Source organism: Phalacrocorax carbo, chromosome 4 (genome assembly GCF_963921805.1).
Source record: "Phalacrocorax carbo chromosome 4, bPhaCar2.1, whole genome shotgun sequence".
NCBI lineage: Eukaryota > Metazoa > Chordata > Aves > Suliformes > Phalacrocoracidae > Phalacrocorax > Phalacrocorax carbo.
Genome location: NC_087516.1, coordinates 6,830,938 through 6,846,455, shown reverse-complemented (window position 1 = coordinate 6,846,455; position 15,518 = coordinate 6,830,938). Strand labels below are relative to the sequence as shown.

At 40.5% G+C, this 15,518-nt stretch overlaps 1 protein-coding gene across 5 annotated transcripts in view; it reads left to right on the top strand.

Moving 5' to 3' along the window:
• KDM3A (lysine demethylase 3A) overlaps positions 1–14,959 on the top strand; it is a 32,222-nt gene extending 17,263 nt beyond the window's left edge. For 4 of the 5 annotated variants that reach the window (XM_064448898.1, XM_064448897.1, XM_064448896.1 and 1 more), the window contains 15 exons: positions 658–872; positions 3,937–4,089; positions 4,319–4,414; positions 4,729–4,856; positions 6,558–6,744; positions 7,235–7,404; positions 8,186–8,422; positions 8,823–8,994; positions 9,927–10,017; positions 10,593–10,723; positions 11,530–11,649; positions 11,737–11,876; positions 13,321–13,497; positions 13,580–13,714; positions 14,220–14,959. In XM_064448898.1, coding sequence (XP_064304968.1) covers positions 658–872; positions 3,937–4,089; positions 4,319–4,414; positions 4,729–4,856; positions 6,558–6,744; positions 7,235–7,404; positions 8,186–8,422; positions 8,823–8,994; positions 9,927–10,017; positions 10,593–10,723; positions 11,530–11,649; positions 11,737–11,876; positions 13,321–13,497; positions 13,580–13,714; positions 14,220–14,300 — 2,233 coding nt within the window. In that variant the 3' untranslated portion in view covers positions 14,301–14,959. The remainder of the gene's footprint in view (positions 1–657; positions 873–3,936; positions 4,090–4,318; positions 4,415–4,728; positions 4,857–6,557; positions 6,745–7,234; positions 7,405–8,185; positions 8,423–8,822; positions 8,995–9,926; positions 10,018–10,592; positions 10,724–11,529; positions 11,650–11,736; positions 11,877–13,320; positions 13,498–13,579; positions 13,715–14,219) is intronic. The other variant, XM_064448899.1, reaches the window with a different exon arrangement.
• The last annotated feature ends 559 nt before the right edge of the window (positions 14,960–15,518 follow it).

The window sequence follows — 15,518 nt, the reverse complement described above, 5'->3', positions numbered from 1 at the left end:
TGGTGGTGCCAGTTACCAGCGCGTATTTGCTTGCCACACTGAGCAGTACAGTGAGCACATGTTGTCACCAGAAGTCAACTTCCCTCTACAGCATTTAGTAAAAAGTTTCCTGAAAACATGAGCAGCGCTCTTTACTAAATAAAAACCATAAACTACTAACAATACAGATGATGTTCTTCCCACCTAGTCAGAATCACTCAAGAATATCTTACTTAAATTTTGCTGGATTTTTTTGGCAGCTGATTGTTACTGAAATATATTGTATTTTTAAGGTGTTCTGATGTCTCTTGAGTTGTACATAGTTCTAGATTAAATTCTTGTTACTTCTTCTAGATGTGTTCCTTAATGCCGATGCATTTTTAAAATGATGTTAACCTGACTTGATCTTTGTGTGGATTTACAAAGAAACCTTTAGGAAATCTACCTTACTACAAAAAACCTGATGTTTTGAGTCTTTTTCTCTAAAAGCAGTACATGAAGCATGCTTCATCCTAAGACAAGTATGTTCACCCATGTCTGTTGCAACCATTAACTCTTAAACTCATTGACATACAGCATACATGTTAACAGGTCAGGCATTGACTCACTGGAATGAATATAAACTAATAGAACATTTGAGATGATGGAATTTTCTCCTTTTCCCCCCTCTTTCTGCAGGTTGCAGTTTAATAAGCATGGAATACTGCGTGAGGAAGGCTTCTTAACTCCAAATAAATATGACCCTGAGGCTATTAGCTTATGGCTACCTTTATCAAAAAATGTTGTGGGTCTAGATCTTGACACAGCAAAGTATATCCTAGCCAACATTGGAGATCACTTTTGTCAGCTAGTGATATCTGAAAAGGAAGTTATGTCTACGATTGAACCACACAGTAAGATAAATTTGTATTAAAATAATCTGTATTTTAATAGCTGTATGTGAACCTAGTGTCTGACCTGTGTGAAAATACATTGCATGCATTTGGAAACGTCAGACTTCAGTGTTTCCCTCTCAGGGAGAGGTAGTGGTTAAGATCCAGTGTGACCTAGTGTCAACAACTCTTTGTTCGTAGGGAGGGGGAAAGGGAAAAGTAATTCTACCCTTGTTTATGTCAGAAAACTTTTCTCAATTTATCAAATTACTTTTCCGGTTGCAGAGAGTGTAATTCTGTTACAAAAAAAGTGTAAAAAAAAAAAGAAACCAAAACCTACAAAACACCATACCAACAAACAAAAAACACCCAGTGGGCAGCTGACAGCAAGCTATTCTTAGCATGTAAATGAAATAAAGCTTTCATGTTGACTGCACAGGTTCTGTTAGATTGTTTTGGTCCTATTCTGTTGTTCTTGCATAATGGACCTAATGCTGGCAGTCAAGTCAGTAAATATGTGGGTTTTTTTTCCTCTCCACCTGAAGTCTTGCAGTAGGACTGTTTGAGGTGGTGATCTGTACAGCCCTGGGAATAGACCAGAGAGGTGCTGTTGATGGGGTAATTGACTGTAGAGCTTTGCCAGTGCAGGCAGGGCAAACCTTGCACCCTTGAACACAGGTGTTCGGCTGCATCAGAACCTCTTCGTAGCAAACATGAGCAGACAAATGGGGAAGGTTGTGGTCTTGCATAATCACTTCTCAGGGTAGATTAACTCTTAAAACTGTGTTTGTTTTTTGGATTATAACTACATGACTGAGATGTAGTACAGGTTAGAAGACTGTCTTCTGCATTTGGGTAGTATTGACATTATATAAGGATTATATATCAGTTTACCAGTCACTCCAAGCTTTTGAATAGAAGAAAAAACTGAACTGGCTTGAGTGCCCTTCAGAAGGGGAGGGAGGACTTGAGATATTTCAGAAATGCTTGATGTGAGGTCTTACCCTGTGCTACTTGGAATCTGCAAGCTCTACTCTTCACTGGAACTGGAACATATTCAGGCTTGTGGAGCCAAAGTATCAATAGCCAGAGTGAGAGGTACAGACTGGAATTACTGAAACACTTTCAGAAGGATGAAATTTTGGGTGGAAGTAATGGAAAAAAATGGGAGGTGTGGTGTTTGTTAATAGTAGAGGATGAATCTGTTGCCATACCTACCAGAAACATCCTCTGCTTAAAAACGAATGGACGCATTTGAGTTGTGGTGTTGGTTTGCAAGGAGCAAAATGTCACTAATTCCTCTGATTGTTTATTGCCCTGGCTGGTGAGAGTAAGGGAACTCAATTTCATTAAAATGGAGGATATTTTTAATGCCCTGGGTAGGAAAGAAGTAATTTATAGTGTAAATATTCATTCTTTGAACAGTTCAGTGGAAGGGTGCTTGCTTGGTTGGCACAGGAAAAAGGTAGTTTCTTTTGTCACCCTGATTTAAAATTATGGTAAACTTTTCTTGATGGTGTTTGGTTGAAATGATACTTTTTTATGAAAAATTCTCTGATTAAACTGACCTTTTTCCAAAATGTCAAAATACTTTGTTCAGATACTATTTTTAGGGGATTATTTATGTTTGAATATTTTTGCATTGCACAGTATGTCTTGGGGTCAGTCCTCCTCTCTCTTACCAGTGAGTTACCAGACTGATAGGCAGGGCCACAAGACAAACAAGTGTGAGGGGAAAAGATTATTTGGGAGAGCTTCCTTAAGGAGGGTTCCTTAAAGGATTAGTAGAAAACCACAAATGGAATTGTCTCCAAGCAGTAAAAGTTTGACCAGTGTAGAAAGAACAGCTTAATAGGTCATGTTGCTCCTTGGCCACCAAGTGCCAAAAGGAGACCTATGGAAAGAGGAGACAGGGTCAACCTATAGAGACGAAACAAAAGAACAGGAGGAGTGGAAAAGGACAAAATCAGAAAACTGAAATAGAAATGACAGGCAAAAGATAACAAAAAAACCCTTCATCCTGTTTTGGGGAGATTGGAGGATTGGCCTAGAAAATGGTTAATGTAGTGCATGTTTCTAAAAGGCGGAGAAGGGAGCTGGTGATATTTAGACCTCTGACTCTTGGAAGAATTTTGAAGCAAGTAGTCAAACAGTTTTTACCTACTTAAGAACAATTTGTGCCAAGCTATTCTGGTTTTGTTCCATACATAGTTAATGGGCATTTCACAGAAGAAAAGCAACAGATGTCCTGGATCCTAGTGTGGCTTTTTTAGCGTATGTTAGGACACGGTCTCCCATAACTTGCTTTTAAAATTAAGAAATGTTGTAGGCAGAAGTTTCAGAGAAGTTACAAGTGTGGAAGGAGGTAGGAGGTGGCAGATGTGTGCTTTTTGTCTAGTCTAGTTTTCTAGCTGGTGACATAATGAAACAAAGATCAGGTTAAAATAATCTGTACATAATGCAGCCCTGGAAGGGCTTGTGATTTTGGGGGAAGATACTGTCAGTGTTTGGGATGTTTTGAGTGAACTGAAGGGAGTGACTTGGGGTGAGGAAAGGTGGAATATAATGGGTACATAAGAAACCTGAACAGCAGCGTTTAGCTCTTCAGAGAGAAACAACTCTTGATTCTGAGGTGTGATACACACCTACAAGCACATAGAAAACCTACTAAAAGGAATAGGACTACTTGCCCATTATACTATTGAATAGAGAACAAGGACAAGCTGGTTGTGGCAAGCTAGACATTAAAGTCAGCTTCCTAGTAGTAACTTTTTTCTAGGGTAGCTGTGGAATTTCCACTTAGGAGAATGTCAGCAGTGTGCATCTTAACCTGGGTGAATATATCTGTTACTCCTGATATGTTGTTGGTGCTGCACAGGAGAAGGCAAAATGGCCTTGACTGCTTAGACTCTGTTCTGGGCCTAGTTTTCTGAATCTCTAACAGCAAAGGCTTTGTTTTGGAGTTCCAGTGCAAAAACAAGTCTGAGTCTTTTATCACTAAAGTGTTTTAATGTAGCTATACTTAACATGCAGATTTTTTGTTTTGTTTAAACTAACACTTCGACTAATCTGTCAATCACCACAGGACAGGTAGCCTGGAAGCGTGCAGTTCGTGGAGTTCGAGAAATGTGCGATGTCTGTGACACCACAATCTTCAACCTTCATTGGGTCTGCTCGAAGTGTGGCTTTGGCGTGTGTGTGGATTGTTACAGGATGAAGAAAAAAAGCTTACATGAAGGTGAGAACGCATATTAGTACTTTAAACAAAGCAGGGACGGGGAAAGAAAACCTGTATTTTGAACTTGGTAGTCAATAACAACCTTAAGCCACAAGACAGTAAGCCTTCCCAACAAAAACAACATGTTGTAGAGCTGTGGTTTGGTCTATCGATAGTACTAAAATGTGGAGCTTTCTGGAGGAGGATGAAAAATGCACTAATAAAACAACTGAATGGTTTTGTTTTACAGATGATGACTCGGATACTTTCTCCTGGTTTAAATGTGTGAAGGGGCAGGTACATGAACCAGAGAATCTAATGCCTACACAAATAATTCCTGGGAAAGGTATTTTGAATATTTGATTGTGATAAAAAAATGCTGTAGACTTGCTGTCTTTTGTATGTTGTTGATATTGTAGCAAGTGAGGGATTATTTTTAGTATAAAGTTAGTAAAAGCTTAGTATTTATTGTCCAAAGACTGGAATGGCCTGTGTACTTAGTACTATTTATCTTTGACCTTTACAAAGAGGTAGCATTATTTAATGATGAACTGTGTCTGTGTACTATTGTTCACCTGCACAGCATCAGTTTCTTAAAGTGTTATTGAGTGTTGGATGCTCTAATTACATGTGAGCTCACTAATGACTCTTGTCCTTCAGCTCTCTATGATGTTGGTGATATCGTTCACTCCATAAGAACAAAATGGGGAATAAAGGCAAATTGTCCTTGTGCAAATAAGCAGTTCAAGGCACTATCAAAGCCAACTCTAAAGGAGGATTCAAAACAGGTATTGCTACTGTCTCACGCTATGTCTGTGTAGTATGGGTTTGCCTCATCTACTACCTGTATTTGAAGCCAATGATAATTGACTTTGTAGGTATGACAGTCCTGACCCCTGCTGATAACCCTGCCATGTAGGTTTTTGTTCAAAATTTGCGTTCAGTATTCATCTTTCTGGTTCAGTTCTTTCTTAGGTCTTGGGGAAGATCTCATCCCTTTTGACATGCTGACACCTCAGTAACTGACCTATCCTTGAAAAATCCTCAGTGAGGATTTTTTAGAGCAAAAATAGGATTAGATTGAGAGCCTCCTTAAGAGAAGAGTCTTAAGAACAGACACGGGGAAATGGTTGTGAAGTGTAGGCTATCCCTTGGGTCCTGGAGGTGTAACACCTCTGGCATCTAAAAGAAGTAGGATGGAAGAGCCCTGGAATTCATAGAAGAACTAAACATGAATAAAATTGCGAGGGCTAGAGCAGTATGGAGAAGCACTGATGTCTCTGGGAATCCTGGCAGAAAGTTTGCTGCTCGTTATCCACAAGCAATTTTTTTTTAACTATATAGTATTTTTTTGCTTTTGAAAATAGAGCACAAATTAATGGCTTAATTTTGCAGTGTCATGCAAGAAACCAGCTGAACTAAGTAATTTTAACTTTATGTGTATTCATAACATATTTAAGATAAACTTATTTTGAGAATAAGTTTAAGAAGCAGGCTGAACTTGACTTTGGTGTTGGTAATCAATAGAGGAGATGAAAAATACCGTGAAAGTGTTAAAAGTGAGGAAGATGGTTGCGTGATTCAAAAGTTAGCCTATGACTGACCTAGCTTCAGTCTTCTGATTCTCAGTTTCCTTTGTGACCCTGGACAAACCGCTGCCTTGAGATTTATCTATACTTCTCTTTCTGTAAAATTAGGTACTGCAGTGGTTGTGTGAGGATAAGCTTATTAAAGCTTGAAGCATTTTATATTATGTAATGTTTGAAATCCTTGACAAGCATCAGCAATCATTAGAAGATGAAATAAAGAACATAGCAATAGGCAGACAGAGGTGCAGAATAATTTCTTGACTGGAAAGTATTTGAGCAGAGAGGAGAAATTTAGTCAGTCATGCAGGAATCCCAGGCCAAAGCAGTAGTTCTGGTTAGTCTGTTACCTTCAATCTCCAAACAAGTAGATAAATCGGGTGCACGGGAGATGTACAGTAGTCCTGTGCTTGGTTTGTGCTGGCCAGGCTGGTGCTGCACTCATATGCAGGTGTTTTTAGACCTGGCAGGTGAGTGGACTTTTGCAGCTGCCTTAGGATAAAATTTAGGAGCTCTATGTATTTTAGTCTACCAAGCTAGACCGCCAGCTTAGCCTTGGTCTGAACATCAGCTATTGCTAAAATTGCAAGAGCGCTGCTATTAAAACTGCATTTGGTTCCCAAAGCAGCCCCATAAAATGCATGTGGGAGACTCAGCTTTCTGTGCTTGTCTTAGCGGGTATCGCTCTGTTGCCTGCTCTTAAACTCTGGAGATCCCGAATCCTGTTGGATCATCATCTCTGGCTGATACTGAGATGCAATGCTGACCTCTTGTGGCGATCAGATATTTTTTGAAGGGCCAAACCAGTTTTTAGTGAAAGAATTAATTTGGACGTGTTACTGCTTGCTTCCCTTTTGAGTAGAGCATGTTTGTGTCTAATCAAGTTCTCACTTTTTTTTTCAGAATTTGGTACCTGGAGAGAGGACCAGCCTTCAACATAACAGTTTAGTCCTGAGCCCACAAGTCACTACACACGATCCGCCTCTAAAGTCAGCAATTGGAAGTAAGCAAACTGCTTCAGTAAATACTTCTCCTTCATTAAGCTGGTTATCGAATCTAACAAGTGGAAACGTGAATAAAGAGAACAAAGGTATGTGCAGAACCAGTGAAGAGTAAACTCTTTGTGGTTTTTTGTCAGAAGAATACAGATCAAACCAGCAGTATCTCGTGTTGAGAATTATATAATCTGCCTGCTGGGATGGGTGTTCAGTGCCTGTCCTGCAAAACTGGTCTGTGGCAATGCCTTGGAGTAAAACCTGGCAGGGTTAGCATGTTCTTATTTGAAAACTGGGTTAATGTCCCGTTGATGCAAATATTCTTAAAAGCTTAGTTTGAGAATGTATGTATTTTACAATGTGTGATTTTAAAAACTTTGGAATATTGAAGAAAGTTAAGTGAAAGGAGTATTTCACCTGTTAACTATTTAGAGTGTGTGTGTATATATATGTTCATATATACGTGCATGCATATAGGAGTATCTTTTTGTCTTAAAATCCCAAGCATATAAAGCGAAAGCATATACTTCTCATGGTTCAGAGGATTAACCTCTCATTCTGAGATGTGATCTTTCTTTGTTTCAGAGAAACTCCTCATACCTATTTCAAAGAATGAAAATAAACCTCTTCAGACACTCCCTAGTCTAGCTAAGCCTGCTGCAGCCCTGCAGACATTCAACAGTGCAATATTGACACCTGTGAGCAACAATAACACAGGTTTCTTGCGGAATCTGTTGAACTCTTCTGGAGGAAAGGTATATGAAAAACCTCATTTTGCAAGTCTGAGTTGATGCTAGGCTTAGACTACTGTTCCAAACCTGTGAACAGCTACCACAGACGTTTGTCACAGTAGGTAGAATTCTGTCTTTATTTGAGAAAAAGGGCTTAATGCAGTGTCTGTGTTGCAGTGCTCCAGTTAATGCTTTCTAGAGCAGTAACTCAGTGGTACTATCAGCAAGTCTCACTTGGTGAGGGATTGGGAACCAAGTGATAAAGCAGAGGTCTAGCAGGCACATGAATTGGCGTGTCCATTAGACTCAAAAAAGAACAGTCAAAGAACTTATGGATGGAGGGAAAAACATTCTGTGGTGGGTGACTGTCTTTCTCATATCTCGTGTGCAGACTATTCCTTCAGATGTTCCTGGGCTTTGTTTGCTCTTACAGATAGGACTTCAAAATGGTGGGGTAAAATATTGGCCTTGAGAATTCCTTGATGAAACCGCATTTCTGTTCTTTATATCAAATTCTGGTTCCCTGCTGCATTTCATGGTTTTCTGCAGCGTTGCTGAGATGTAAATCAGAGCAGACCTTCTTATGCCAGAATGCTGTAGACAAAGTGTCAGAAATGGCATTGGCATTTAATGATGATGAGTTTCTAGACGGGAAAGTTCTGCAGAGTTTTGTTTCTCTGAACAACTGTGGGCTCAAGTGAGAAATTTTAAAAGTGGCAAATATCTTTAAAGCCTGCAGGACAAAGCAACAGAAAAGTGCACCAACTTTTTTTTGTTCTTTCTCCTTTTTATTTTTTTAAATCAGACAGATAATGGACTCAAGAGTACACCCAAAATCCTTGATGACATTTTTGCTTCCCTGGTGCAAAACAGAACCATTACAGACTTGCCTAAGAAACCTCAAGGACTGACTATAAAGCCTACGATAATGGGCTTTGATACTCCTCACTACTGGCTATGCGATAACCGCTTGCTATGTCTTCAAGATCCCAACAATGAAAGTAACTGGAATGTCTTCAGGGAGTGCTGGAAGCAGGGACAGGTATTTGGGTTTTTCTGCTTTTTCCATTTTCAGTTCATGTCTATTTTAACTGTAGGGCAGGTACAAACTTCAATGATAAGTAATGCTAAACCTTCATAAAATGTACCACATGAATACTGTTAGGTCCTTGGATAAAAGGATGTGTATTTTACTACTCGAAATCGGTTTCTAAACACTGCTGAACTTACGTCTCTCTATAAAAAGCTGCCTTATAGCTTGAAATAAAGAATGATCAAATGCACGGCATAATTCTGGTACAGCAGGCTGAGCACTTATTTTGGAAAATACAGTGTTCGTAGTGTGCCTGTGTTCAAATGTTTGGTACCTTTTATACATTACTCTGTTTGGAATTAGAATTTTTGCCATTTAGTAAGTCTTCTGAATATATTACTCTTCGTAGCCTGTAATGGTGTCAGGAGTGCATCACAAATTAAACGCAGACCTCTGGAGACCGGAGTCCTTTAGGAAGGAGTTTGGCCAACAGGAAGTAGATCTGGTTAACTGCAGGACCAATGAAATCATCACTGGAGCTACTGTAGGGGATTTCTGGGATGGATTTGAAGATATTTCAAGTAAGTAGTGCGAGATTTTTTTGTTCCAGTAGGTAAAATATTCAGCAGCAGTAACTTTGTCCTAGCATGAATTTGTCATCCTTAAGCAACGTAAAGGACTTTCCAGGCTTTTTCTTTGTCCGGACAGCATGTCCGCCGTGTGTTCTCTCCATGCATGCGTGCGGGTTGGTGGACTGGATAGAAGCAGTCAGCCCTGTGGAGGGCTCTCCCTCAGGAGTACGTTTGGCTGCCTTTAGTCTTTTGGGGACGCATCCTGAGGAAGTTTGGGATTTTCCTAGCAAGTAGGTTCACCTGTCAGCTTTTTTGCCCAGTTGAGTAAAACATAAAAGAGCCTGCGTAGTGTTGGTGCTCACAAGGTAATTGGTTCTGCTGGTTTAACTTGCAGGTGCTTTTTGTTCCTAAGGAACTAAAGTTATTTTGTATAAAAATGGGTTTAGGGGAGGCGAGCATGAGGCTTGGCGTTGTTTTCACTTCTAGGTGAAAACAGACTTTTTCCAGAAGAACTAACACTTGCCATGGCATTTGGAGTTCTACTTCACTCGCTCGGGGAATTTGGTACTTGGGACAGGGAGAGTGGGACCTGGAATGCTCGCGTACACCTTTCTTTTCTGTTACTTGATCTTGGAAAAGATTTGGCTTTATCATCAGCTACTCTAGTGTCAAACAGAACAATTCCTGCAGTTTAGCTCAGGCAGGTGCTTGGGCAGGGGAGCTGGTAAAGGCCACTTGTCTGGTGTGAAATCTGTTGTAACACGTTTGTCACGGCAGCTGTACCCAACTGTGGTGTCAGATGAACTTGTATGTCTTTGGTTCTACCAAATAGTTGCGGAACGAACATGATTTTTAAACCAAGATGAGGATTTCTTCTTGATTCTTTGGATTTTGAGTTGTGCAACTATTAAAAACTAAGACTTGTTCATATTTAACAATAGGTCGCCTCAGAACAGAAGAAGGAGAGCCAATGGTGTTGAAGCTTAAAGACTGGCCTCCAGGAGAAGACTTCAGAGATATGATGCCTTCTCGGTATGAATTTACAAAGAAACTGTTCATAACTTGTGGGGTACACCCCCAAAATAATGGAACGTAGGAATGCTGTTAGGTTTTGACACCTGCTGCAGCTTTGAGAAGCAGTTGGTCACATGTGAACCATTTTCTTAAAGATGCCCGATATAGCCAGAAATGTTAAACAAGATTTATGATAAAGTTTTATGTAGTTCATTGTATTTATTGCCAAGTAAAGGGAGTGCCTAAAATTGCTAGTGAATGGTTAAACTTTGAAAGCTTCCTAAAAGCCTGAATAATTTTAAAATCTAAAGTTCAGGTGAAGCTTATTCTTTTGCCAAACATTTTAAAGTATTCTGACTTACTCTGTTTGCTACTAGTTGAGATGATTACACAAGGAAACAGCATTACTCCAGAGCAGTTAAATTTATTTGCTATATTCCTGTGTCTTGTTTGTTTTGTTCCTTTTTGTGGTGTCCAGTAAACCCCCTGGGGGAGGGAGCGCAGTTTCTCGACTGAAGAAAGCTTTTCTTGCGGTCTACTTAATATGCTTTTTTTATCAGTTCCTAACATTAAATTGTGCTGTACTACTTCAGGTTTGATGATTTGATGAAAAATATTCCATTGCCAGAATACACTAGGAGAGGTGGCAAGCTCAACCTCGCCTCTCGACTTCCCAACTACTTTGTGCGACCAGATTTGGGCCCTAAGATGTACAATGCGTATGGTAAGGAATTTTTTACTCAAAAGGTCACATTGGCCACACGTTCAAATTAAATCTTGCTGTAAATTAAATCGGTTATGCTGCTGTAGACTCTTGATTAATCCCATTGATCTGAAAACCTAATATTGGCTCACTCATAGTTGTTAGTGATGTCCAGAGCATTATATGATTTTTATTAAATGTTTTTGTCCAGGTGGTTTCAAGCCAATAATATTTATTTTCAGTCTTCCAATCAACTCGCTCCACATGTGTATACACAGCCTCTCTTTCCTGTAGCTGGCCACCTGTATTTGTTGTTTTTGCTGCTTCTGGCTGTATCACTTCTGTTACTTCTCCTTTTTGGGCTGTATCTTTTAGTTTTTAATCTCTTCTTGAGTACTTCTTTCCACGGGTAGTTCATCTGCTGTCACTCAAAAGGCATTTAATACTATATGTGATCACGGCCAGTAAAAAGATTGTGCTAGTAAATACTGTAGTAGCTGCCTTTTAGACTGAAAAGGAGGCTGTTTCTGAGAATGCTTTATTCTAAACTGCTGTAGAAACCCTCTTCTAGCAGGACTTAAGCATGGCTTTTGTATATCACACAGGCTAGGTATAGATATGATTGATGTGTGTGCCTGTGAACTGATCACTTGGGAAGACAAAGAAGATGGGGCAAGGTCCTGGGTATAAAGTATATTGCTGTACTAGAGTAGTTTGCTGATAAAAGTAAAAGTTGTCTGGTCTTATCAGATAATGCTGCTGAGAGTGGCGTAAGGCTTTGTTTCGTCTTACTAATGTATCTGCTACTCCTTTTTCTTTTTCATCAGGTTTAATAACACCAGAAGATAGAAAATACGGCACAACAAACCTCCATTTAGATGTGTCTGATGCAGCTAATGTCATGGTTTATGTGGGTATCCCCAAAGGCCAGGCTGATCAAGAAGAAGGTAGAGTCTGTCTTGTGTTCAGGGGGGCCATTTCTGTGGTTGGAGGGAAGGTCCCTCAGTGTAACTGCTCGTGTTCACTCTCAACAGAAGTGCTTAAAACCATACAAGATGGTGATTCTGATGAATTGACAATTAAGCGTTTTACTGAAAGTCGAGAAAAACCTGGAGCTCTGTGGCACATTTATGCTGCTAAAGATACAGAGAAGATCCGGGAATTCCTTAAAAAGGTAAGCCGTTAAATCTTAAACTCATCTTCTGTCTGTGTAGGCTTGCAAGTATGTATCCTTGGACTTTTCCCTCCTTTCTATCCCAGTTGTTCTGGAAACACGTCTTTGAGTTGTATCCAAGACAAAACTTCCTGTGTGCCATGAATCTTGCAGGATCCGAGGAGGGTAACGAGCTGAAGTAATCCTGTATGCGGGTGCACTGCTGCTGCCCACTCTTGTTAGAGCAGAAGCAGTGATGTGATGTAATGGACAAACAGCTGGTTTCGATTTAAGCAAAACCAGTTTAATCTTAAATTAGATCCTTCTTTAAAGCATGTAGGTGAGAAGCTCTTGGGAAGTGAGAGCAACATGTGGTCCATAAAGTTCTTCCTTGTTGGCTCCCTTTTCTTACCTTTTTTCCATGCCTTTATGAGGTTCAGATTAAGGGAAGAGCATGAGGTGTTTTGGGTGATGTTTTCATGAGAGTTAAAGGTTTAATAGAGATGTGATTCCACACCCAAAAGGGCTTGTTTCAGTATTTAATTCAACTAGAAATGGTCCAGAGTTCTTGGTGGTTTTAATTCCAGAAGTTCTTTGGTGCTCTAAAAGTGAAAAGAGGACAAATGGGATGATCTGAACAACTGTTGGCCTTGTCAGCCTGATTCCTGTCTTGGGCGGAAGCTCAGAGAGGCTGCAGCAGATTTGTTTAGTATTAACAACAAGCAAATCTTATCCCTGATAAAAGACAATACTGAATTTGATAAGCATTGGCATTTTGAGTTTTGACATCTGTCTGGCACCTCTTCTTGGTCCCTTGTAGCATACTTGCCTGCAGGTGTGAGGCTTTCAGCAGCTTGTCCTGGAGTAGAACCAAGCTGTTTGTCCCCTCCCAAATGAGTTTTTGGGCTACGGTCCTGGGTGTAAATGACTGGCACAGCAAATTGGATTTATACTGGAACTTTTTGCAGAAATTTTCTCCCCACAACCCTCAAATTTCTCTTCTGAAGTGCTTGTTGTGCCTGCCAGCCTCATATCTCCTGAAAATGTAGTTAGCATCCTCTGCTTTGGTCAGTGAGCATGCTGACTAGCACTGGCCTCAGGGCAGACACCTGCTGCTTTCCAGACTTGGGATTTTTCTCCCAGTTACAGGCTATAGTAGTGAGAGTACTGATCCCACTGTAAACACCCATGAGTCACTTAACCCTCTCTCTCTTCTTGCTGTAAATTGGGTTTACTTACGCTTCCTATATCCACATTTACAATGCGTCTGAGGCAAGAGGGACTGAGAAATGACGAGGCCTTGACAAAGGACTGAATAAGAATCCAACCCTTCAATTGTGTAACTCTCTCCTGAGCACGTGGCGCGAGTCGCTCTGGCACACGTGCGTACAGAATACCACACCTACGTCTTGGTTGCCCAGTGAGGCTGGGATATGGTAATACCTGTCATCTTGTGACTTTCCAGGTTGCAGAAGAACAAGGTCAAGAAAACCCTGTAGACCATGATCCCATTCACGATCAGAGTTGGTATCTGGACCGATCACTAAGAAAACGCCTTCATCAAGAGTACGGAGTTCAAGGCTGGGCTATTGTACAGTTTCTAGGAGATGTAGTCTTCATTCCAGCAGGAGCTCCACACCAGGCAAGGGCCAGAGCCGCTGTTACAGCCTGACCGCTTGGGCAGACTTCTGAGCATGTGGCTAATGCTTGTTTGTTCTCTCTAGGTTCATAATTTGTACAGTTGTATTAAAGTTGCAGAAGACTTTGTATCCCCAGAGCATGTCAAACATTGCTTCTGGCTCACTCAGGAATTCAGATATCTGTCGCATACGCATACGAACCATGAAGACAAACTGCAGGTAACTCAAGATGAACCCTGCCCCTCTTAACCCTTTCAAAAAAAACCCACAAAACCCCAAAAGACAACAGCCAGCCCTCACCAAGCCCATAAGGGGTGTGCCCACGCCCAGGTCAGCTTTAATGCATTGGATCTTGAAGAGGAATTTCCAGAGGGTTTCGATGTTTACAGTTCTCAGTAGTTTTGAGGAAGCCTTCTGAAGCTTCTCCTGAGATTCTTTGGAAATGTTTCTTCCATTTCCTTTGTTTTCTCTCTAGCTGAGCTTGCAATAGTGTCCCCAAGCTACAGGGTTTCTGTTTATATCCTGTTGAAACATGAACCTTATTTTCACAAGGTAGTGATTCAGGTGAAGCTCATGCAGATAAGCGCCTTCAAACTGAAAGGAGAGCTTCATGGGGTGGGGGGGGGGAAGCTGTGCAAGCGACTTCCTTGTGTCAGGGCCTTCCAGCCTGACCCCAACCATGCCATTTAATTGTAAACCAAAATGCCTTTTCTTTCCCTCCCAGGTGAAGAATGTCATATACCACGCTGTTAAAGATGCGGTCGGGATACTGAGAGCTAACGAATCCAGCCTTAGCAGACCGTGAAGTAGAAAGCCTTAACCACACACTATGGATCAGAAGCGTTGGCAGCTGTTTTAACTCCTCAGTCAGGACCTCTGTGGACTTTGAGATTATATGAATGTTACCTCATCTTCCTTTCAGCAGTACCAGAGGATCATGGTACTATGTTCTGTGTATTCTTCCAATGTTTACAAACCTGATATGTATATGTAGTAATATGTATGGACTGTGGCGTGCAACCGCTCAGTTGCAACAGAACTTTATATGGAGTTGCTCTCCAAACTGTACAAAATACCTCCTAGAGAACTGTCAGAAACTATTCCAAATTATTCATTTGAAAAATATTATTCAAGACATTGTAAAGCTCCAATTTTTAAAGTTTATTTTGGGGTGGGAGGAAGTATGGAGTCACCCAATTTAATAACCAATTTACGTAAAAATAAGAATGCAGTTCTGGAATTTCACATTAACATAGAACTAGCATTTAAAAGTAGCTTTAAGCTATTGTATAGTAACATAGAGATGGGAGTTAACCATCTTTAGGTAAATGTATTTAAATTTCTAAATGTTAAAAGAAACTTTTAATCGAATGTCTTCTGTTTGAAACTGCTCTTTAATTTGAACTGATGTTTAATTCTCTGGTTTTTAACACTGAATGGTCTACATAAAATTCTTCTATTTCAGATATTGTTCCTTGCCTGGCTTCTTCAATTGACTCTTTAAAATGTAATTAATTTGATGGCAGTGCTTTGAAACGCAGAAGTAAATACTGTTCATACTGCTGTTCACAGTATCTGAAGGCTTAGTGTATTGGATGTTGTGACAGATATGTTTATAGCTGGTTTTTTTTTCGTTAACTGAAGGGTGGTGTAGCTTGACTGCTGCTCCTCCGGCAGGGCCAGTTCCATGGTCTGTGTCAAATGAGTTTTGCAGCTTCAGTCTTAAATAGCACACCTGTCTCCAGAACTAGAGAGAGACTGAAAACACAAAACAGGCACAGGGGTTGAGACTGGAAAAGTTCACCTCTCATCTATCAAGATCAGCTGTGACAAGGCAAACCCCTCTGCTCTTCAGTGCCCTTCCCAGCCCAGCAGCACAGAGGAGAGCTGTTGGGAAGGCCCAGGCAGGAAGGGAACCTCCTACTCAGCCAAAAGTCACTTTTCTGAACTTTGTCACAGGCTGACCAGCTCTGTGCAAATTCCCCTCCCTGTAGTGCTTCACTTGCTGCTAATGATCAGCACT